This window comes from Gouania willdenowi, chromosome 12 (genome assembly GCF_900634775.1).
Source record: "Gouania willdenowi chromosome 12, fGouWil2.1, whole genome shotgun sequence".
NCBI classification, from domain to species: domain Eukaryota; kingdom Metazoa; phylum Chordata; class Actinopteri; order Blenniiformes; family Gobiesocidae; genus Gouania; species Gouania willdenowi.
This window is the reverse complement of record NC_041055.1, coordinates 6,016,709-6,042,566: the sequence shown is the minus strand read 5'-3', so window position 1 is coordinate 6,042,566 and position 25,858 is coordinate 6,016,709. Positions and strand designations below refer to the sequence as shown.

At 38.2% G+C, this 25,858-nt stretch overlaps 1 protein-coding gene across 2 annotated transcripts; it reads right to left on the bottom strand.

Moving 5' to 3' along the window:
• Window positions 1–644: 644 nt before the first annotated feature.
• wdr45 (WD repeat domain 45) lies at window positions 645–22,689 on the bottom strand. Of its 2 annotated transcripts, none has more exons than XM_028462230.1 (10): window positions 22,670–22,689; window positions 8,006–8,181; window positions 7,807–7,911; window positions 4,581–4,686; window positions 4,411–4,505; window positions 4,263–4,342; window positions 3,195–3,403; window positions 2,195–2,296; window positions 1,621–1,766; window positions 645–1,521 (listed from the first exon to the last, which is right to left on the bottom strand). In XM_028462230.1, exons 2-10 carry the CDS (start codon window positions 8,061–8,063, stop codon window positions 1,412–1,414), a joined length of 1,011 nt encoding a protein of 336 aa, XP_028318031.1. In that variant the 5' UTR covers window positions 8,064–8,181; window positions 22,670–22,689; the 3' UTR covers window positions 645–1,411. The 2 variants fall into 2 exon arrangements, with proteins under 2 accessions (XP_028318031.1, XP_028318030.1); XM_028462229.1 differs by lacking the exon at window positions 22,670–22,689 and adding an exon at window positions 9,409–9,760 and having other exon boundaries at window positions 8,006–8,080.
• Window positions 22,690–25,858: the final 3,169 nt, after the last annotated feature.

Genomic DNA, 25,858 nt, shown 5'->3' with positions numbered 1-25,858 from the left:
CAGATCAGCGCACGTCAAACACAGGCGCACAGCGCACGCAAGATACAGTGGATCTATTTACATAATCCATCCATCAAATATAAGAATAATCCATGTTCTTGTGCAGAAAAAGGATAGATTCAACAGTGGATGCTTCAAGCCTGTCCCTCTCTGGTCCATGGTGAGCAGAGTTCTGCTGCTGCTGCTATGAAGTGACGTCAACGTATCAAATGCGCATGAAATCCTCTTTGACCGTTCACTCTGCAGTCGCATTGAAAAAGATCCGATCTGTATCTGATTCAGGACCACATATGAAAGTGGCCTGAATCTGATTTGAAAAAGTCAGATATGGGTCGCATTTGAGAGTTCACACTGCTTTTAAAAAAATCAGATCTGGTCACTTGATCACAAAAAAAAAAACCTCAGATCTGCCTGCAGTGTGAACGTATGAATGGCTCGTTATCGTGGCTCTGCAGAGCTTGATGACAACACATTGGTTTCAACCAGGTGTGTTGGAGCAGGAATCAGGCCCTCTAGGACTGGGGTTCTCCACCGCTGGTTTAAATAAAATCAAGACCCAGTAATTGAAGTTTTGGGGAGCGGTGCTGGCTCGTATGCATTTAAGGTGAGAAAAGCTAATAAAAAGTACAATAAGGTATAAAACGTAATATATCACAGCCAGTTTTTAATTGAAGTTAATAAACTGGCATAAAGTTGTGAAATCACTGCTTTAGGTTCATCAGGAATGATCCCACACAGGACTCTGACAGCTGACGTGACACGCAAACACACAGAGCACACGCTGAAACACTCCAGATAAAATAAAAATCAGCCAGTTCATGATAGAAATGAACAACAAACAGCATGAAGTTGACAAATAACCACGTTACATTTGTTCAGAAGTGATCGTGTCCGGATTCTGACTCAGAGTCTGATCGACGTGATCTCTGCTAAGGCGATGGTGCACGGGGAGCGAACGGAGCTGGTTCCAGTAAAAAGTGACCATTAAAAACTATAAATGGACTGATATGCAGACGTGGAGCAGTGAAGAGGAGACTTCATGTGGAGATGGAAACTTGTCCGTTGAAACTGATCAGAATACACGGAAATACACAGAAACCTCGGCGGAAGTCTAGTAGCCCGCCTACTGCCCGTTCTGATTGGCGAAGTCGTCGTTAGGGCATCCTCATCAGCCAATAGGGTGCAGCCTATGTCACGGAGCGGCCATTACGTGGCTTATTCTTGGAAAATTGCTAAATTATTGGAATGAGGCCAATACAGCGGTGCGTTTAATATCCCGGAAAATACGGAATTTAAAAATCACACAGCTCGTGTATTTATAATGACATAATGAATATCAAACTTGTCCTTTTAAGGTCCAGCATTGTCACGTCTCTGGAGCTTTGCTTCTGTTTCTGTCACTTTCCTCCGTTTAGAAGTCGTCATCGTCGCAGATGTCCAGATAGACGTCGAATGCCTCTCGGTTGCAGTTTCCGTCTGGTGTGAACACGTACTTGTGGAAAGTCCCGTCAACGCAGATCGCTGCAGGAGAACAGACAACGCTGTCACACATGAGCGCGCGCGCACGCACGCACGCACCCACACACACGTCAGACAGAACACGTTCAGGTTTTTCCTCACCGATGACAGAGTTGACGTTCTTGGATGTGTTTTTTCCGAAGGCGCAGATGCAGGCGCACTCAGCAGGAACCGTGAAGCTCGCCAACGACCACTGGCTGTCCACATACTGGCCAATCACAGGCCCCACCTTCCCAACGCGTGCCAACCTGTAACACAACGACTTTTACACGTCTGAGCTCACAGAGCAGTGAAGGAGGGTGAGGTTAGAGCTCAGGGGAAAGTGCCGAGCAAACAGGGATGGACACATGTTTGCATCATAACTATAGAGTCCTTGTTCCCTTCGTTCTTTGATTATTTCTTTTCAAAACCAAATTGAAAAAAAGAAAGAACGGGGGTTTTTTTTTTTGTTTCATTCATTTAAAACCAGAAACAGGAAAACGGAAAAACCAAACACTAAAAAACAGTTTATTTCTGATCGGTTTTAAAATCTAAATAATAATGGTAACATATTATATTAGTTTGTTTGTTTTTTGAAGCACAGTTGATTCTATATCTATAACGGAAAAAAATCTGTGACCGTAGGTGACAACAATTGCAAACACTGCGGCTTCTCAGACAGGGGGAAGTGACTCACGCTGAGCGGCGGTTGAGTTTTGTGTCTTTGAGAGCGAAGATGTGCACGGTTCCTTTATCGCTGGAAGCACACAGGAAGGACGAGTCGTGGCTGAAGTTGATGCTGGAAGGAGATAAAATGTGAAGTTTTAGGTACGGCTGACACTTTAACGCATTAATTGTGATAACTTAATAATGCGCTAAAACAAATAATGCCAGTGCATTATTATCATTTCAAGAGTTCCCGGTATACCCATAATAGTGTTACACAAACTACAATAACAAGACGGGAGGCTTCATTGGCGTTTATTTTGGCTTATGAAAACACCAGATGGAAAATTAAAGCCTGGTTGTGTGCAAATAGAGCAAGAAAAGCTTTGCCCACCAGAGCTTTTGTAGCCCCTGTTACCACCTCAATGCTAAACATGTAGCAGCTAGCATGGGCAGCTAGCACAAACAGTGCTAACTGCAACATGCTACGAACACGCCGTGTCTGACAAATGAACAAAACTCACTGGATAAATATTATCATCTGAAGGAGAGAAAAAGCAACATGTTCTGTGACAGAACCTACTGTTTATGATGTGCTAACTTATAGCACTACATATAATGTTTTATTTAATTTGTATCTTCTATTATTAGGAGATTGACCAAAGTACACATCAATATGACAGGTAGCCCTCGAGACGAGTCTCACATACAGAGGAATGTAAATGTCTACGCCTGCATCTGTTCTCGTCTGTTAAAAACACTAATTAATTTATAAAGCCACTTTGTTATATATCAACGTTTTGATCTGCCAAAAAATGTAATTTAAATGAAAATAACTCAAGTTGAGGCCCTTACTCAGCAATTTTTAAAAGCAATTAAAAAACAGGTTAATTAATGACGGAGCATAAATAATTAATCGCACAATTTTTTTAATCTCTTGAAAGCACTAATTTTAGAATCAATCTGTTCAACATCTGACAAACAATCAGAAAATGTGGGACCATAACAATAATAAAGATCCTGTGATGTACCAGTAAAGTGTTGCTGGGTCGGTTCCTCTGCGCAGCTCCACCAGTTTGTCTCTGCTGGTTGTGTCGAAAAGACGAATCAGCGTTCCTTTACGAGAGGCCGAGGCGGCGACGCTGCCCGGTTGGTTCAACGCCACACACGCAATTTCACTCTGATGAGCGTTAATGGTGAATGGAGCAGACGACGTGCCCGGCTTAGTGTTGGAGAGATCCTGGAGGAGAGGTCACAGTAGTGTACAGTGTGTGTGCGTGTTCACTGTGTCTACAGACTGTGTGTTCACTGTGTGTGTGTTCACTGTGTGTGTGTTCACTGTGTGTGTGTTCACAGTGTGTGTACACTGTGTGTGTGTGTGTTCACTGTGTCTACAGAGTGTGTGTACATTGTGTGTGTGTGTTCACTGTGTGTGTGTGTGTGTACATTGTGTGTGTGTTCACAGTGTGTGTGTTCACAGTGTGTGTACATTGTGTGTGTGTTCACTGTGTGTACAGTGTGTGTGTTCACTGTGTGTACATTGTGTGTGTTCACTGTGTGTGTGTACACTGTGTGTGTTCACAGTGTGTGTGTTCACAGTGTGTGTACATTGTGTGTGTGTTCACTGTGTGTGTGTGTGTTCACTGTGTGTGTGTGTGTGTACATTGTGTGTGTGTTCACTGTGTGTGTACATTGTGTGTGTTCACTGTGTGTACATTGTGTGTGTTCACTATGTGTACAGTGTGTGTTCACTATGTACATTGTGTGTGTTCACTGTGTACATTGTGTGTGTTCACTATGTGTACAGTGTGTGTTCACTATGTGTACAGATTGTGTGTTCACTGCGTGTACAGATTGTGTGTTCACTGCGTGTGTGTGTGTGTGTGTTTTTCTGTGTATATACAGTGTGTGTGCGTACAGTTTAGGAGCGTTAGATTACAGCAGTGTATGTGTTTACAGTGTGTGTGTGTGTTTGTGCGTATTTGCACCAGTTTTGTTTAAGAGTGTTAGATTACAGTGTGTGTTGGTGTTTACATTATTGTGTATGTGTTTACAGTGTGTGTTAGATTACAGTACGTGTGTGTGTGTGTGTGTCATACCACCAGCTGCAGGCTGCCACATTTGTGACCAGGAAAAACCAGCAGCTGTTTTTCCTGACTGGGACACAAATCACACAAACCTGCAACACACCCAGAGTCAGAGAGAGAAGAAGAAAAAGAAAAAGTGATGAAAAAGAGCCGTGTGGACCTTTGGGATTGTCCCGGGTGTCGAACTCAAACAGCTTGCTGGGATTCTCTGGGAAGCTGTAGACGTAGATCCTGTTCTTCAGCACAATGATGATCCTGACAGAAAAACGTATGAGGTCAGAAAAGCTCCTGCAGAGAAAGAACCCGACAGGAACCCTGAGATTTACTCACTTGTCGTGTCTCATGCGGACGGCCAGCACAGGTTTCGTGAAGGTGAACTCCAACACCAGCTTGTCTTTGGTCTCACGGGACTCTCGGGCGTCGTCCCACACGAGCGCTGAGACGAACAAGACCACAAGTGTCCTCAAATGATAAATGTACACTACACAATTTATTAAAACCACACAAAAAACCCTATGAAATCATTCCAAAAACACACAGAGGGACAAGAATTACACACAAAATTCGTCTGAAAACACAAAAAAATACCAAATGACACAAAAACAACGACAAAGAAATGCCAAAAGGACACAAAAATTATTAACAAAAATAAAATAGGAGAAAAAACATAATCAAAAAGACAAGGAATACGAAACGGCCACAGCACAGACTATCAATAAAAACTCATTTTTCAGTTCCAGAAACGTCTTTTTTTTTTTTTTTTTTACAGTTCTGTCCCTTGAATGATTTGGCCATTTACTTTTTATACGTCTGTGACAGAAAAGTTCTCATCCTCATGCTTAAAGAGATAAGTACACCCCAAACCAACTTTTTTCTACTGAATACATATTTATTTGGATATTAAGTCGAGCTGTTGATTGATCCTAGTCCCACTCTTCATATTTTAGTAAAAGTATTTTAATTTTGCGTATTTTGCTGTAAAAAGTCCGGTATACTGGCGACAAAGGGTTTAACGCCGGCTATTACAACTGAATTTTGCTTTTGGTTGAATGGTAAGCTCTTGAAACCTCTGCGTCATCACTAACTGTTGGCCCCGCCTCTCCTATAAGACCTGACACCCGCCTCTTTGCAAACTGTAGCGTGTAGATTTGATTGACACCTCAAATGACCTCTATGTGGCAAAAGTGTCCGCACTGTCAAACTCGCTCGTGTTTAGCTCGTTAGCTAGCATTTGTGATGGGTTTAGATTTTGTGTGTGACGGGATGGAAGGGAGGGAGCGGTTACTGAAAGTAACTGGGCGTGACTTACTGCTACATCAGTAACGCCCATAATCAATTTTTTAAATTTCCCTCCTAGTGGCAGCTCAGCAGAAGGCAGGGGTGTACTTCCCATTTAAACGTCCCATGTCATGCTATTTTTCACCATCTCCATTTCTTCTAAGAACCTCAAAAACATAGAATTTGAGGTTTATTTTCCAAAACTCGCTGTTTTCCAGGGTTTTAGCCTCTGAAAAGTCACTTTCTGAGCAACTCTACAAACAGGCCGATTTGTGTCCTACTTATGCATATTCATGAGTGGGCGTATCTATAGACGATACACTGACTTCCTCCTCCTCGCACGGTGATGTAGCGCCAGAGGACGGCCCTCCCTCCTCCCACCCACGCCGTAGCTGATCTCATGCTGCTTTATAAACACGAGACAAAGTGTGGGGGTGGGTGTGTCTGTTTACATGTCAATCACGGCAGAGAGCTTCCTAGAGGCGTGGCTTCTCCAGCTCAGTGCCACGTTAAATTTGTCATCAAAGTGGGAACGCATCATCAAATTGGAGCGAGGTGTTTGTGCTCACCCTGCAGTAAGAAAGGAGCAAATCACCCTCTAACTAACCATTGAGGGAATCAATAAAAAAAATCCTTTGGACGTGTATGAAGCCCTAATAGCCCTTTATCAGGTTTAAAGCACAGAAAAGTTGAGTTAGCACAACATGGGCCCTTTAATGTGAACATAATCCTGGTCTGTTGTCTACGGAGTCCCAGACATGACATGGTAAAAAAAAAAATATAACAAATTTGTGTCCATGAAACACTAATCTAATCAACTGTTCTTAAAGTCAAGAGCATTAAAATGTATGGATCTGGTCAAATTTAAAACAGTGCAAGCAGTTTTCAAAGCTGGAAATAAATTATTACCTGATAACTTAAATAAATTGTTTATGGTCAGAGAGGGAGGGTATAAACTGAGGGGAGAGCAAAATTTAACACAACCCAGTGTAAGAACAACTCTCAAAAGTAATTACATTACTGTCTGTGGGGTGACTGAGGAACAGTTTACAAGAAAACATCAAAATGAGTAATAATGTCATAAAACTGAAGACGTGTTATAAAAAAGACATTCTTGAGATGTATAATACACAGAAGGAATTAAAATGTTGAGGATGAACGAGTGAATGAATGGGTGTATGGGAGTTTAGGGATTATTTTTGCATTATTATGTATTTTAGTTATTATGGTACTAAATTGTTGTTTGTCCAAAATAAATAAATGAAAATAAATAAGTAATTCTTGGCCACAAAATAATACCACGGCTGTTGGAAACAGGAAGTTACATATGGAGCCCCAGACATGACATGGTGAAGAAAAAAAAGACCAATTAATAACATTCCCTGTGGTTAGTGCGACTTGTTGCTGTAGCAACGGCAGATGCAGTCGAGGAGGAGCAGGTTGCTGGGCTTCTCTCGTCAATACTGTGCTGATTTTATTAATGCTGTATAAACGTTAAAAGTGTTAATAAGTGTATGTAGCTCTGTGTGAACACTGGACTTTTCGGTGCAAAGTGAACTCACCGCGGCTGTTGTAAACAGGAAATGGCGTGTTTTTGCACATGTTTATGTTGTAAAAAACAAAACACTTTAAATAGCTTCAGCGGGGTGACAGGGCTCCACCCTTCACCAGGTAGTTGGCAGTGTCTCAGCCCCTTTAGGTCGTTTAAGTGTTGCAGCTTGTGTGACAGTTGGTTGTGTGCGTGCGCGTCACTGTCAGTGCCTGTGTGTGCACGTGTCCCTGCTGGTTCTGCGTGCGTCAGGGTACGGTACCGATCCATCCTCCGCGCTTGAGAAAGAAAAATTAAGCCACAACCACTACATTAACCACTCAGCCAACGGGGCGGTTGTAGAAATGTGTACGATACAATAAAAACAGAAGTGTTAACGGGAAAAAACATGTAACTTCCTGTTTACAGCAGCCGCAGTATTATTTTGTGGCCACAAATGACTAATTTTTGGCCACTACTTAGTATTTTGTGGCCACAAATTATTATTTTTTTTACTATGTCATGTCTAGGGCTCCGTAGTTGTCTGCTAAAGCATAGTGACAAATTAAAAAAAGACCAAATAATACCAATAAGTAATGTATAAACTGCATTTTGTATGTTTATACATTAAACTAGGTTTTTTTTAATTAAAAATATTCTTGAAAGTTAGAATTTTGGAGGAAACGAAACATTTTTTTTTTCTAAGGTAGAAGTTCAGACGTCTTTCTCTGAACTTTGGATCCAACTCACTGGAGATCTCTGAGAACTTGGGGCTGGTTCCTCCTCCCACCAACGCCAGCAGGTTGGAGCGATGCAGCATGGAGCAGAGCGCCACGCTGCCCACCTGCTCATGGTCTGAAACACACACACCACAGAGCAGGAAAAACGTGACAGAGTGAAGAAACACACACACACACGAGGATCCACGACATGTGACAGGAGAACTCACCCAGGTGCCCTTTCTCCATCAGCGGCTCCACGTTGTAGATACGGACCCCGGTCTCCATCGCACAGCAGAAGCAACCTGAGGACCAACCCAATGTCTATACCAACTTCTGACGGGGAGGGGCCACTATAATCCCAGTCTGAGCCACACTGTGTGTTTTGGGAGTCTTTTTGTGTATTTTTCTCTCATTTTATGTGGGATTCCTCTCATTTTTTATGTGTTTTTGAGTCATTTTGTATATTTTTTGGTCATCGTTTATATTTTTTTATTTCATTTTGTATCTTTTCCTATAATTTTAGCATATTTTAGTTGTTTTTTTGCGCGTTCTTTGGAGTCATTTTGTGTATTGTTGTTTTGAATATTTTCCTCATATTTTGTATGGTTTTGTTAATAGTTTTTTTTGTCATTTTCCATGTTTTTGAGTCATTTTGCGGTTTTCTCTGTCATTTTCTGTGTTTTTGAGAGATTTTGTGTCATTTTTGGTCATCTTGTATATTTTTCTTTCATTTTGTATCTTTTCTGTTGTTTTTTCTGTGTTCTTTGGAGTAATTTTATGTAATGTCACTTTGTATATTTTCCTCTCATTGTGTTTTTTTTTGGGACAATTTGTGTATTTTGTTGTTGTCATCTTGTGTGTTCTTTGGAGTCATTTTGTGTATTGTTGTTATCGTTTTGTAAATTTTTCTCTCATTTTGTGTAGTTTTTTGGTCACATTTTCTTTAATTAGTTTTTGATGTTATTTTGTATATTTTCCTATAATTTTGGTATATTTTATGTATTTGTTGTTTTTATGTACCGATTTTTATTTTCTTTGGGGCGATTTTGTGAAATAATGTGAGAAAAATTTTTGGGAAAACTTCTTTCTTTCATCATATAATTTACACAATGTTTGCGTTGTTATTTTCACTTTCTCCAGCGGGCCGAATCAGATGATCTGAAGGGCCGGATTTGGCCCACGGGCCTTACGTTTAACACAGGTTCTCTAAGTTCACCAATTCCGTGAATTGACCTGATATTTGGGGGAGATTGCAATTTTCAGGTCGTTATTAAAGGATTTCCGCTCTTTAATATCACAAATTGTTCTATATTTCACAAATGATCACTTTTTATGAAAAACGCAAATTCACCATTTTTTTAAGTTAAATACTGAGCATGGTTATTGCTGTATAAGAAATATTTTATTTAAGCTAATTAAATACATTGTTTATTCTCAAAATTTAAGTGTATTTGACAGCCATGACTTACCGAAGAGTAAAAGATAAAACTAGTGTAAATGTACCGACTGGTTTGTGTCTGTTATCGTTTCCAGCACGAGCCAACATGACTTAATAGTTAATAGTTAGAGAGCACCTTTGTTTCGTGTTTGTCTGAAAGTGTGTGTGTGTGTGTGTGTGTGTGTGTCTCACTCTGGTCCTGGTTGAACTGCAGGCTGTTGACTCCTCTGTGCTGAGACATGATGGCGTCCGACGTCCTTTAACAAACCGGAGAAACAAAGCAGAACCGGCTGTTTATCTGCTCAGCTGTTAGCATTAGCCACGTTAGCTCCCACAGACGCAGCTCCTGCTGTTTTCAAACTGCGCTTCGTTTCAGAATGAAGCCTCGCCGCACACACAGACCGCAGTTTACAGAGTAACCGAGTCTCACACTCACACTCACACACAACAACAACAACAACAAACACGGAGTAAACAATGACGAAGATAACGAAACGCTCGAGACTCCCAACGTGTGTTTTTCCTCAACAAACGACGTCACAAACACGTGGTTCCTGTTTACGTAACGTTAGGTGTTTTTGTATTTTTATTTTTTATTTTTTATTTATCTAAAACATTTTTTTTTAGTTACAACTCAGAAGAGAGATGTATTAAAAACAAATCTTAAAACTCTATTAATCAAATCAAACAACACAATAAACACTTTTACTTTTACATCATTAATACTATCCGTTTTAGATTAATAGTTTTTATTTTTGCATTCATTCTTACTTTTATTTGTAATATTTTTTTACTATCACAGTTACTACTAATTCTACTTTCATTATCATCAATTTCATCAAAAATTACTTTTAAATTTTATCAATTTAATCTCACTAATCTTGCTAAACAAAAGTGGCAGAAGTTGGTATCTAGAATTTTTACAGGATAATAATACTGATAAGAAACTTTTTTCTTTTTTTTTTTAGATTGATACTGTATTTTCTTTTTTCTCTGTCTGTCTGTAGTAACGGAAATATCAGAAGTAATAATAACCAGGAAAATAAAATTAATAATATTTGTAATATTAGTAACTGTATTAGTATAGAAAGGTGAATTGTATATTGTAATGATAATTACATAAAAATAGGTATAATAAATAGCAATAGTAATAGTAAAGAAAGTGCCTATTTGTACTGTTGCCGTATGGACAACCCCCAGTGCTATTGATACGGTTACCAAATTACAAGTACGTAGCGTGTTAGGATTAGGGTTAGTCGTGTGACCTGAACTGGGTTAGGGTTAGGTTATAACCCAATATCGCAACAATTTTTAGGGTTAGGGTTAGGTGTAGTCTTAGTAGCACGATCTAAACTGGTTTAGGGTTAAGCTGGCCAAATAGGGGCACTGCGTACGAATAGAAAGTCGGTATATTGATACGGCAACCGTACATACGTATAGCCACTGCTAATAGTAAAATAAAGTACTTAACATGCAAGAGTACTATAATTATTACAAGTAATAGTAGTGTATTGGTTAGGGTTAGGGTACGCTGCGGTTACTGTCAGGGACAAACAGTCTACAGCGCATTTTGCGCTTTGCAGAGAAGGTGATCGGCCGCAGCCTTCCATCGCTCCAGGACCTGTACGTTGCCAGAAGCCAGGGGCGTGCAGGTCGGATCACAGGAGACCCATCTCACCCTGGACATGGACTATTCAAATCTCTCCCCTCGGGTAGGAGGTTACAGTCCATCATGACCAGAACCTTCCGCCATAAGAACAGTTTCTTCCCCTCTGCTGTTGGACTCATGAACACTATGTAACCCACTGCTTCAAACTCCGGTCACTTTTACACACTCCACAAACATAACACTTTATACCTGCTGCCACTTTATAATCAAGGTCACTTTATAGATCATGTCCTTAATAACCTGCACTGACGACATGTTTATTGTATATTTTTTTAAAGATATTTTCTATTGAATATGTTATCAAGAATGTATTATTGCATGATTTATTTTGTATTTTTATTTATTTTATGGGCTATATGCACAGTGAGACGTGATGTATTTCCGGTTGAAAATAAGACCGATGAAGTATTTCCTGTTACTGCTTTCTCACAGTCAAAACAGTGGAGAAGTGAGCCGTTTTGACACTTTTGAAATGTGTTTTTCACAGTTTTGTTTCATTGTGCCTGTTTGTGTGGTTGTGTGCCTACACAATGACATCCAAAATGATGAAGTTTACCTTCCTTATCAAAAGGAGATGGCACGTTCTCCGGTGACAGATGGAGGAGATGGCCATCAGCAACAAGTTTGGCTTGGAACGGTTTGCTGCTTCAGATGAGGACATTAGGCTTTATACATAGGTGTAGCTATTAAAGTAGCATTAGCGCCTAGCTAAACATAAAACAAGAGGAGCAACTCTGAATAAACAGCAAAAACAGTTTGTCAGTGAAAGGCCAGTAGCTTATGCAAATGTATAATACATCCATTGCTATTTACTGCTATTGTTGAGTTGTGTGAGATTATTATGAAAACTATAGTCATTTGTCAATATACAGTAGGGTTAGGAACCGCAATTTCTTTCACGGTATTCACTCAAATGCGTAAGTGAAGCGTACGTATAACCCATTCTATTCTATTGTCTGTTGTGGCACCTTTTTAAGCACCTGTGAGCCAAAGCTAATTCCTTGTTGTGAATTCTATTGATCAACAAAGGCAATAAAACAGTCTGATTCTGATCCTGAACATGTACCTTCATACGAATTGATAAATTAAAGTTAGAATAGATGACGCTACATACATGTAAATCAATCTCCTTCAAAATAAAAGTGTAGATTGTTCTTACATCTTTTGTCTTTGCAAATGCTCAAAACTTCCTAAAAAAAAGTCACAACTATTAATGAATAAACCAAAGCTGTAACAAACAACATACAATAGTATGTACCAGTACTTCTTTATTCATTTCTAATGAAGCAACTCCATTGTTTTGCTACACAATTAGTTCACGTCACAAGGTTTTATTAACTGCGGCCTGTGCCGCTCCTTTTATCTGCAACCAGTAAAAATGTCCCGGGGTTGTGGAAAGATGAAGCTGTTGATGAATATCAGGTCATTTTCAGTGTGGAGAGAGCAGACTTTGTCTCCTCTGCTCGTTTATTACAACCAAGGGCTTCAAGGGGCCTTTATGAGCTCCTCTGAGCGAGTCGAGACCCTAAAAACTAAATGTAATCAAATAAAAAAGAAATGATGAAGCGAGCGAAACATAATGTTCTAGACGAGGTTAATATCTGTGTTTGACATTGAAGCAGGGATTGTATAATAATCGGCGGTCCAAGTATGTCAATGTTTGACAATTTGAACCAATAAAATGACTTGATGACATAGCCCCACCCCTTTATCCTTTGACTGTGGTCAGCCAGCTTTGCTACATGCTAAGCTGACCACAACATGTGGGACTGGTGGGATCCTTCACAGTCTCAGAGGGAGACGGTACCATCTGCAATACGTGGAACGCAAAGATTCATCTTCAAGTTTCCTCGTCCCTCACCTGGAAGACGCCATTAAAATGACGGCATTTGGGAGGAATATGAAACAACCGCTGCACAGAGTGTCAAAAATACAGGAACAACTTAAAAAACACACACCAGTTTACAAAAACACATAATCAACTGTCAACTTATGACATGAACACAAAAAAACAATATAAGCATTGGCAGAGTTTGAGATTCTTGCATACACACACACAATGTGTGTGTGTATGCAACATATACAATAATGATTGTATAATAATTGGTTAGTAATGATTAGTAAAAATGATTAGTAATATAATTGATAATGTTCACTACAAAAATGTGCGTCAACGCATCGTTTAGTGTTGTTAATTCATGATAAAATCAGGCCGACAGACGCTTTCTGCTTCTTTTTTTGCTGCAGTACCATACATGAACTGCTGGGTGCAGTGTCGCTTCACCATTTACATGGTGAAGAAGAATTGCGCAACAGAAGAAGAACCAACCTAAAGTCTGACACGTTTGGGACCATTTCACTGAAGACTTATACTACACACCTGAGGTAGAACTAACATCTGTGACATGAAACTAACAGTAATATGTTAGAATCAAAGCAGCAGAAAACTGTTTCATATTTAAAAAAAAAAAAAAAAAAATTCAATTCAATAACATTTCAATATGGCCTTGAAAGAAAGATGATGGTCACATGAACTTGTAGTTTTAAAAGAACAAATAATTTAAAGTCATTGTGTTACATAAGATATTTGTATATTACGTACATTATATTATTATATTAAGAATGGTATTTTTTTCTATTAATTTGGGAAAACTGTAATGGTGGGGGGCAATGCTTCCCTGACCCCCTGCAAACTCCACGTATGAATATAAGCTCACAAATTAATGACTAAAGAACACAAATGCACAAAAATACTGAAAAAAAAACAGTACTCAAAATGACAACAGAAATACACAAAATGACTACATAAACATATCTGGAATGCAAAGATTAATCTTAAAACTATCTTTTTATCCCTCACCTCAAAAAGTCCCGTCAATATGATGGCATCCAGAAAGAAATATGAAACAGCCACTGCACTGCACAGACTGTCGAAAAAAATACAGAAACTTCTCCAAAGTCACACAAACCAACACAAAATGTACAACAACAGCAACTTCATAAACTCACAAAACTACAAGATTAATATACAAAACAAGTCAAAGATTGTACAAAGCAACAAAAAACACAAAAGCAGTAGCAGAAAACACTCAAAACAACATAAATTCCTACTGAAACACACAAAAATACAATATAAATACACAAAACTACAACTAAAGCGCAACGAAAAACATCCAAAATGTTAGGTGTAATACAGTATGTGTGAAACACAAAGGTTCATTTCCACGTTTCCCTATTCCTCACCTGGAAACACGCCATCAACATTTGGATGGAAAATGAAACAGTCGCTGCAGCTTATCTCACACATTTCTCTTCTTTTATTTATATCTGCTCACTAAGACAGAAGAGCAGCTCTGATTTAAAGTGTTTGGGTTTTCTTCATAAATCGGTCCTGCATCACCACTTCTGACTGCTTTCTCTGATGATTTTTATGATACATGAGCCAACGAGTGTCCAACACAAGCTGAACTAGACATGAAGGTGTGGGAGGGAAATGTGCAGACAAGTGGAAGAATTCCAAAAATGTTTTTTTTTTTTTGTTTCATTTTATTACTCCCGAGCTCCCGTCTTTTCAGATGGACACAAATCTGAGATCAGACGCCACATTGAGGCCGTTTGGCTGATGATTCATGCAATGGAGGGAATATAAAATCACTGAGTGAAGGGGAAATATTTAACCTCTCCTTTTGAGAGAACAAGCAGTCCTTGAGCTGCCCAGAAAAACTTGGATTACAGTTGGAGCCACAAAAATGTGATTGTAACTGATCCAAGGGGCTTCATTATCAACATGTTGTGTGATTTCAAAGACAATTTGTGAAGTTTTTGGTCATTTTGTGTATTTTTGTTGTGTGTTTTTTGTGTATTTATTTTTGTTGGCATTTGTTGTACTTTTCTGTTATTTGGTGTATTTTTTATTTTTTGTATCTATGTTATCCTTTAATGTGTTCTTGAGTCATATTATGTATTTTTTGGAGTCATGTTTTGATACAGCCTGTAGTGTTGCTAAGTCGTAGTTTGTCTTGATGCTGAGTCATGTTCTGAACATAACAATTGTACCTGACGCTGTCAGATTATTAAACTTTTCACTCAATTATAAAATGTCTGCATCATTTTAATGTTAAGGTGTTATTTTATTTATTTTGTCTGTGATATTCATCCGGTTATTAAAGTTTCTTGAGAGTGACGTAATTGTGCGACCGGAGATTTACTGGAAATGACTTTTACGTGGGTTTATACACCCGCTGTCCTATTTTGCTGCCTTTTTCTGTTGGTCATCAGGCAAACACTGTAAATATTGTTTATTTAATGCTTACGAGTTGTTTAAGATGAATGAGTGACGTGTTATACGGTATTTTGTTTCAAACTGTGAATCGTCTTGTTATTTTAGCTTTCATGGTGCTCCACCCGTCAATTCATCTGTGAAAATTGAACCTCTGAGTGGACCTCAGTTTGTCTCGCAAACTTTTTGAGTGACCGACAGTTATGACAATCTAGCAAAATTAGTTGCTGAGTCATGATTTAAAAATGGCTGCATTTGTAAATCATGAGGTCCCGGAACAAACGCCGGGTGTTGTTCCGGTGTAGTGAAAAATAACCCTACGCGTGAAAGCCTCCTACAGGCGCATGCGCACTAATAGTGTAGTAAATATTTACACGTTTAAGTACAATATTTTGTCTACTTAAATTTCCCTTCTATGATAAACCCTAATTTTAACCCTAACCCTAAAAATTAAAGGAAATATTCTTACCTTTTTTCAACATGATGCGCATGTGCAGTTTGCCAGGTGCGCATGCCCATTTTCTACCGTAGAAGACTGTCACGTTAGGTTTATTCTACACTAGACCGGCAGTAAAAGAGACAGAAATGTCATGGAATACATTTTCTTATAACAAAAACAAGCAATTAATCTAAATGTTTTATGAAATAATGATAAATCAGCATTAAAGAATAACGTACAATCGCCCGTGACAGCTGTCAAATCTGCCATGTTTCAGCACCAAGGAAAATAAACGCTAATTTAGCCACAAAGGTGACTAAACTTTCAGAACACCAAAACACACAAATACAAACTTTTACATCCATAGGCCATAATTCCTCTAATGAATCAGCAGCACAGAACAGCAGAAAATGAAAATAAAACGTGTGATGGCCTTTTATTTGTCAAAACAGTCAAAAAAACAGCCATGGAGAACTTTGTAACCAAGCAACTTTAGTCTTTGATAAGCCAGAGTAGCAGCTAATTGAACTGCCTCTGTCCAAACTTCTCGTCTCAATGTTCATAGCAGAACTTTCCTCATCGTCTTCTCTTTTTTCTGTCCCTGAGTCCTCCTCATGTCCCCTGGATAGTTCTCCTCCTGTGTCCTGTCTGTTGGAAGCAGGTTCTCCTGCATTAACATCATCGCTACAGGTGCTGCTGCGGTGCTGCTGCTTTTTTCTGCGATTTCCACAGAAACAACCTTGCATTACTTTACCTCAGGCTTAGCTTCACTTATTGGCTTTAAAAAGCTCTTTAAATCCAACTGCCTTTTTTTTTTTTTTTAGCCATTTTCTTTCATTTTCAAAGCTGACAGAGAAACAATTTTTGCGCAAAATGACACTTGAGACGTAGCGTGGGGGCGTGGCTTGACTTTACCCTCTCTTCCTCACTCGTGCTCAGTTTTTGCAATCAGTCTTGTGTGCACAATGAAATTTCCAGTGATTTCAACTCAATAAAAGACGTAACTGTCCAAATACAATACTTCAAAAATTTTATCAAAACGAGGTCCTGGTTCCAAACAAATAAGTGCCGGTCAAAATCTGGGAGGTGCCGGATCTTGCTCCAGCAGGATGCGGCCCAATTTAAGCTCTGCCTGTTAGTGAGGACAGTACACATTGTTATATCTCACAGTATAGATGAGTGAGAAGGTTATTATTTTTTAATTTTTTTAATCTTTCCAGTCTTTGTTCTCCAGAAGTTGTCTTTGTAGTGCTGAGTCACTCAGGAGCTTATACAACGATAGAGAGTCATGTCAAATATCTAAACCAAACAGACAGCAACAGTTTTTTTAACCTTACAATTACAACTATGATTACGCCATACGTAATTAATAAACCCCCAACCCTGGAGGGAAGTCATTCTTACATCTTTACAGCAAAATACGACAAATTGAAATACTTTGACTAAAATGTCAAGAGTTAGATTATAGGATAAACCACCAAAACTATTTAATAACCAAATATATTTGTTATTGGCAGAAAATAGTTGTTTAGGGGTTTAGTGTGGGATCAAATTAGGGTCATAAAGATTTTGCGTGCAAAAAAAAAACTGTGCGTAAAAAAACATTTGTATTTGTAAAATATTGTTTTGTCTAAAAAAAAAAAAAATCTGTGTGAAAAAAATATTTTGGTTTGTAAAACACATTTGTGTGTGTGAAGAATGTTTACATCTGTAAAAAACATTTTGTGTCAGCAAAGTTGGTTTTATGCGCGTGTGAAAACTTTTCACTTACAAATACAAAACCCTGGTTTATATGCGTTTGTGGACCAGCCAATCAGCACTGAGCTTACAAAACACCATCAGAGGGCTTCCCGCTGGAAACGCCCCCTTCCTCCTTCATTGCGCGATAAAAAATGGCAGAGCAGTATAATGCAAGTGAACAGTGAGTTAATAAAATCTCTTAAAGCTGCACTACTTGAATCTTGAACCATGACAGAGGGGCATGACTGAATTTGAACCATAAATCCCGCCCCCCACTCCGATAATCCCTCCTCCTCTCAAAATTGTGCACGAGAGCTAAACGTGCACTACCGGTAAAACACGTCGTCACGCAAAAGGATGCACACAAAATACAGGAAAATGGAACATTAGATCACCTGTCTAGAAGGAAAACAGCCACTGGCGTCCAAAGTTAGTCCTAGACTGAAAACAAGTTCACACAGTTCACGCGCTTCACTATACTGTATATCGTGGCAGCCAATGAGGAGGCTCCTTTGTGGGCTCTGCTCACCCCTCCTTTCTCTAAATCCTGTGATTGGAGCTGGAGGGGGCGACTGCCAAGACTTTGTCTTCCGGGGTTTTATTAACTAAAATAATTAATTATTTGGCACAGACAGCACACAGACGTACGACTGTTTCAGAAATGATTACTTTTACAATATACTATATGACGCTAATAATAATCTTTTTTTTTAGGAAAGAAAATAATTTGAGTACCCCAGCTTTAACATGGGGTTGTTAATTACGGTAGACAGTTTAAGCAGCTGCATGCTTGTAGTTAAAGTTCTCACACGCACACAAAAGCAGTTTTGCAGACACAAAATGTCTTGAATAATTTTTTCACACACAGATTTTTTTTTTTTTTGCACACACAAAATCTTTATGACCCTAATTTGATCCCATAGTTTAGTTACTCTTTGAAATACATTCCATAAGATTGCAGGGTTTACATTAGGTTTCTATACTCTTGTTGTGCTTTTCTTTACATTTTCTTTAATATCATTTGTATTGATTACTACGGACAATGTAAGGATGTGTGTTGGAGCTCCTTCTGTCGTGTATGAAGTTTGTGAGTTTTTTTTTATGTCAGTTAAAGCACTTTGAGAAGCACCAGCTCTAAATTCTCCTAATTGGTGTTATAAAGCTCCAGATGTTTCAGATGAAATCCTCTCAGATCAGGACAGAATAACCTCAGATTGTATTAAATATTATTTAATACAGGGTTAAGATGAAATGTTACACCACGGCTGAATCTCTCCTCACAGATCTTCATCTGAGGATCTCAACGTTCACCAGCTGCTGCTCTGAAACGTAATGCCTGACCTGATCGAAGGTGACGGGAGCAGATTTAGGAGTCGCTGATGGTCTCAGTCAGCCGCTGTTAGCATCTGGAGCAGCAGCTGAGACAGAAACTTATGACAAGTGTTCATTCTGTGATAAAAGCAGGACATTTGGTGTTTCGTTTGTTTGTTTTAGCTAAAAGTATTTTTTTAAAAATGACACGGAGCCATTCTGAACTTTCAAAGTAGCGCCCATGGCATCCATTGTTTAAAATGTCCGCCAGTGGCAGATGTTTTTTTGTCTATTTTCTCTTCATGGATAATATTTTATTATATTAAGGGGAACGTTTATTGGGTTTTGTTGATGTGAAATATTATTCATCAATTGTTTCTTTTTTTTTTTTGAAAAAAATAAACAATTAATGAATAAGAATATATAATGATTATACATCTTTATACTAAATATCTTTGTATCCAATAGTCCTTATATTAATTATCCATAAGGCTGCACAATTTTAGCTCAAAACAAAATCTCAATTTTTTACTTTGAAAACTCAATTGTCGATTCTGATTTTTCCCCCCCTTTAAAAAAAAAAAAAAAAAAAAAAAAAAAAAAAAAAAAGACACTGGATTGAATTAATGCAACTATTTTATTTTAATTGAAAAAGTGAAAACAAATTTCCGTATTGGGAATGAAGTGCAATTGCAAAGTTTTAACAAAGAATATTAAATCCACTATGGGTCTGATAAAATATCAACCTGCCCAACCAAAAATGAGTCTCTCAGCATTTTTAAAACAAGAAACTTGCATTAGAAAAAAAAAAAAAAAAAACCCCATAAATCTCACATTTAAAAAAGAACAGGTTGTAGCGGAGGTCTATCATGGTAAAAATGTGTTTGAATTTTGTTTTTCAACAGTTTGAAAAGGAAGAGACTCTTGCCATAATTACACACAATTAAACGGGAAAAATTGATTATCTGATTTTGACTTTTTAAAAATCTCCCTCAATGAATAATCCGATTTCGATTTCATAATGATTAATCGTGCAGCCTTAATTATCCATATACCAAATATATCCTCACATAAAATAGTTCAAAGCAGTCAGGTCTCTTTGAGGCCTATTTTCTGGAACAAGGACAAAACATCTGATTTCAACTAAATCTAACAAACAACACAAGCAACATAAGTCAGATATGCCAAACGTCATTGACACTCACTTTATCACTAAAGACAGTTTGAAAGCAAGTGCAAAAATCTATGAAATATGAACAAATAAAAAGTCCGTCTTCTTTTCTAATACTTATATTTACCACATGAAACAAATAAATCATAATGAATAAAAAATTAGATCCCTAAATGATAAATAGTAACTCAATCAATAATCTTGTACATAATTTGTATTGTTTTAAAGGGATCCTCCACTGTTTTTACAAATGTGGCCTAAAACCTTTTAAATGTCCTTATTAAAAGATCTATGCCTAACAAAATGCATTATTTTGCACCATATTCGTTCTATTAATTTTTAAAAATGAGATTACTTTACAATTTGGGAGTCTGTTGAAATGACGTCATTGATGACGCCAATCGGTCCTTTAGTCCATTAAGTTCTACATAGGTGAAGCATTCGGGATGATTTAGCAGCTTTTTCAGTGAAAATGACAAACTTGTGCTGCTTTGGGTTGCTCTAAAAATCAGTAAAAGTACTCGAAAGTAGTCGATGTCAACCTCTTTTGTTTACCGACATTTGATAAACGAAATCCGTGACAGTAGGGGGCGACAGTTCCAACTCTGCTGTTTTGTAGGCGGCATGAAGAAGAGAAGAAGAGCTCTGGTTGAATGTAAATACAGGCAACTAGGATCAAGCTGCTGCTCATTAACGCCGACCCAAGTTGAGTTAAATCTGTCTGCTGCAAAGAACCAGCGTTCTTGTTAGAAATGGTTGAAGGTATGGTTTAATTATTCAGATTCTCATGGCATTTTCATTGGAAATTAGAAAGCTTTTGATTAATGTTATTAAACCCAAGTATTATCGGAGTGTATGATGTTAGCTTTGTTGCCGACATTGCCCAACAATTAAATTTCTAATTTAGATAGCATCAGATATTGGTACAAAATGTTAGGTCCCACAATGGATCTCCAATTAATGTATTTTCCTTTTTAGCGTTGGCAGTGTTAGCAAATTAGCAATATCTAGCGACTTTTCAGACACTCATCTTGACTTTCTCTGAAAAAAAAAAAATCAACAAACGTAGCGACTTTCTGGTGTACATATGCTCTTTTGTATGTTGAATGACTTCTGTTTTGCCTCCCACACAAAACCACTGACAACTTCAAAAACACACAGAAAACACACGTTTACACAACGTCAATGAATAATCACAGATGTGCCCACATTGAATATCTTTAAACGGGTAACATGTACACTGCTGACTAATGTCACATGACCAAGGTTTATGTAGAGAAAGTTGGTTGTACAAAAAGTCAGTTAGCTTAATGCTAACCCGTAATGAGAAATCCCGTTGACAAGCTAAAGCATTTAGCATCACACAGATATACATTTCCTCGCAATGATCTATTAGATTACAATTTCACAGTGCGATGCGTTAACATAGATGAGTTAATTCAACACTCAGGAGATTAATTTTGTTATAATACTAACAGAATTAACACATCGTACTCCAGAAATACACATATGAATCGTTAGCGTATACACTAGCAGATTTATTTCCGTACAGAAAGAGAGGTTTTCAGCAAAGAGCAGAAAAGACAGTTGATAATATTTCTTAAAAATCCCTCATGCATTCATAGATTAAACATAGATTATAAACACACGTTGAGTTTGAGGGGGGCAGGGGGAGCATTGCCCCCCTTAGTAGTCAAAAGTTTTCATTACAGTTTTACCAAATTCACTCAAAAAAATACAATTTTTAAGATAATGTAGATAATATAGAAATATTTTAAGTGCCATAAAACACAGTGACTGTACAACATACTGTATATATGAATTAATTTGTTTTTTTTAAAAAATACTAGCATAAGTTTTCAATGAAATGGTCCCAAACATTTGAGACTTTAGGTTGGTTCTTCTTCACAATGTAAATGGTGAATTTACAACATTAAATGATGCATCAACGCTACATTATCAATTTTGTTACTAATATTTTTTTTCATTATTGTATATGTTACACAATCTCAAGACGGTCTATATATTTAATTCTATTTTTTCTTCATATTGATCAGCACAATGTGCGCCTCGCTTGCTCTCTGATCCAGCACAGGTAAAAATCTGCAGCAGACATCTTTAATTCATCTCCCCGAGGCCTCCTGAGAGTTTGCTCACAACATTTCAGTCCTAACAAACGCTGAGGTGACACAATCACACTCACGTGATTCATCGTCCCCCGGCCTCCCAGCAGCTCATTAAAGGGTGAATAATTTCCTCGAGGGTAAAGTGTCCTCCTTCGCAGACTCTCCGGTTTCCCAAAGCTCCAACATTAATGTCCCTGTGGTGAAAAACAGCATCGATCTGCCTGTCGTCTGTGTTAAAATACATTCACATGGGAGCCTAATATGATACTTTAATACAGAGATGAGCAGCTTTTATTACAAATAGGATCCAGAAAAATGTGTCTGATCTGAGAACCACAATGTTTATGTTAGTCTTATAAAAAGATTTCACCTAGTTTTGTTCTTGTGTTGTTTTTTTTAGTCATTCAGTGTAGTTTTTGTTTGTCATGTGTTTTTGGAGTCACGTTGTGCTTTTTTTTTTGTATTTTGTATGTTTTTGGAGTCTTTGTGTGTGTGTGTGTTTGCCTTTTTTTTAATCTATTTTTCTGCCATATTTATATATATTTGTTGACATTTTGTGTATTTTTGTCATTGTTTTGTCTTTTTTTGGAATCTTGTGTATTTCTAATTATTTCTCTACTTTTTGAGAGTCATTTTGTGTATTTTTGTTCTTACTTGTTTTATATATTTTGTTGTTTTGCATATTTTTCTGTCGTTTCTTGTCTTTCTGCGTGGTTTTGTTGTCCTTTTGTATATTTTATTTGTTGTTTTGTTTAATTTGTGCATTTCCTTTGGGGGCTGCTAAAAACCTCGGCTTGGGGGTAAAATATATATATTATATATATATACATGCAAGTTAATCAGACCAATTTAGTCAGAGACTCAGATTAACTCAGGTCCATTAAACAAATCAAATTTGTAAATGACAGCTTTCAGTGCTGGAAGCCAGCTCTTGATTTGGAGCCAACATTTGTCATGTATGTTTTTTTAACTGTTAAAGCCACACGTGATTGGTCGAGGTGTCTTAAAGTATTATAAATAATAAATACTATACTAATTATGAATTAATATAATCTACAAGTTTTATTAAAATCATGATTAATAACATAATAGAAAAATGAATAAATTAATTCAAGCAATGAAAGAAATCTGAAGAGCCGATTCTTTTTAGACAGGAACCAGGCCTCTAAAACGAGCCACAATTCCCATCACTAAGAGCATGAAAAGGCCATATGTGGAGTTTGCAGTACAATTTTCATTTTCCTGCATTATTGAGATTTTTTTTTTTCCATGACTGTCATTTTTTTTCCCATTACTATTATTATCATTTTTTTCCCCTCATTGTGAGATACACTGCTATTGTGTTCATGTTCGAAAAAAATTAATACCAAATCAAATAAGTTTTCAGTGAAATGGTCCCAAACGTTTCAGACTTTAGGTTGGTTCTTCTTCTGTTGGTCAAATCTTCGTCGCAATTTAAATGGTGAAGCGACACTGCACCCAGCAGTTCATGTATAGAACTGCAGCAAAAATGAAGCAGAAAGCGGCCACTGGCCTAATTTTATTATTAATTTACAACATTAAAAAAAATTGGAGTCAATATAATCAAATACATTACTAATCATTCTTGCATCATTGTATATGTTACACACAATGTGGTTGGTGCGAATCTTGAGACGATCTAAATATTAAAATTTTTTATTTTGCCCCCCCCCTGGCAATAATCTCAAACTCCACCTATGAAAAAAGGTATTTTGAAATCATGCCAATCCAACAGTGAAGGGTCTCCTCTGCTGTGTTCACGTTTGTAAATCCCATTCCTAAAAAGTCTGTGCCTCACCAGCCGTGAAGCTCACCGCACGTCACCGCTGCAGACGCTCTGTGGTAATGACAGCGTATTAAAACGCCGTCCCCAGGGCTGAGTCGTTTGTCTGATGGCGCCTGTGGTGACGGGGAGCGAAGGAAAGAGCTTTAAAAGCCGCCCTCAGGGATGCAGACGAGAATAAAGCCATAAAAGAAGCTGCACGATCCATTCGTCATGTGTCTGATCCGAGCAGACACCGGAGGTGGCAAAAGCATACGAACTTGTACTTTAGTAACAGTACGGATACTTGTTTAAAAAAAGGACTCAGTGAGAGTTAGAGCAGCAGGATGCAGCTACACACTCTTTGAAACCAGCAGAACCTATAGATAGAAACCTACTCGAGCGGTTAAAACATGATAGGATTCGTTTGCTCGGATAGTCCGCCTCGTTCGGGCGGTGTGAACACGCAAAATGAAGTCTAGAGCGAAACAAACAGACATATTGTTTCTGTCGATCTTGGAACATTTCCAATGAAAGCCTAAAGCAATTAGGAGCTCTGTGAACGCAACCACTCTTGAAGTGGATCAAACACAGGAAGTATCGGTGATGACGTGGCACTCACGGGATTGTGGGAGAGCGGGCAAAACAGGGCTTTAGAACCACAAAAGGCACAGATGACCCTGCGGAACATGTTTTTTTTTTTTTTTTTTTGCTGCATTAAAGTTAAGTGTAATTACACAAGAACTACTGTAGGGGGCAGTGGAACTCGTGTGTGAGTGTGTGCTTCTATTAGAGACCATAGAGCAGGGGTTCCCAAACTTTTCAGCCCGCGATGCCCAATATATATTCTTTTTGCCCTCGAGATGAGGGTAACGTGTGTGCTCCGGAGACATTGATCCCGCATTCCTGCTGGGTGCCTGCAGGTATTTGTATTTCATATTAACCAAAACTAGTTTTAACTACACAGTTAAAGGTGCCGTCTGCAACTCTCAGATCCCTCTCTCCCCATCCCTCTCCGCTGCTCTCTTGCCCTGCCCCCAAACTTTCCAAAGTCCCTCCCTCAGAGGAGCTAACAAGCTAACGTTCGTCTGACAGCAACATCACAGTAATATAACATGCTGTGTTAAAAGCATATTACTGCATCGTTTCTCTCTCTCTATGTGCACACACCAAATTCTAGCAGCAGCAACAACTCTGTCACTTACAGCAGCCACACAGCGGCTGCTGCACGCACATGAACAACACATGCACTACAGAGTTCTAGTGTAACAATTACAAATCAAACATAATGTAAATCAAACAGCAGTAATTACCTTTCAAGCAGAAAAGTCACTAATTTCATCTTCTACTCCTTCAGACCATACACTGTAAAAAAGACGGCGCTCCAGCCCGGGAAAGGGGCGGGGCCTGTGAGCAAAAGCTGTCAGACAATCTGCCAAAGGCTGCAGGAGCAGCAGGTGGGACTCAATGAGCTTTTTTTTTTCACACAAACTACTAGTTTGATGTAAAGCTGTCCTTACATAGTGACAGCTTTAGCAAATATGACAAATAATCACTTTTATAAGAGTTGCAGGCTGCACCTTTAACATGGCAACTGAAATAAGCGTAATGCATCTTTAAATTAAACAAGTAGCAAACTCCATACACATTCCATAAATTGCCTGTTAAACAACAAGCAATTTGCCAAACTTTACAAATAAACAAACAAGAAATGCAAGTCTGAATCAGGTGTGCACACTCACAGGTGGGATGGGCTTCCACCTGGCCCCTCCGCTGCTTATCAGGAGGGAGGGAGGTAGCTCACAGGCAGTTTGGCAAAAATGTGAGATATTCTCCCAAAACATGTGTGTGAGGGTATATTCCTTGTTATGTCACTTTTTCTGTTTCAGAAAATTAATTCCTGTAATTCCGTGATCAAGAAAAATGAAAGGCCCGACTTAAAGGTCCAGTTTTATGCTATTTTTCACTCATCTCTATTTGTTCTAAGAACCTCAACAACATAGTATTTCAGGTTTATTTTCCCAAACTTGCTTGTTTTCCAGAGTTTTAGCCTCTGAAAAGTGGCTTTTTGAGCAATTCTAAAAATGGGCTGTTTTGGGGCCTTCATGCATATTAATGAGCAGG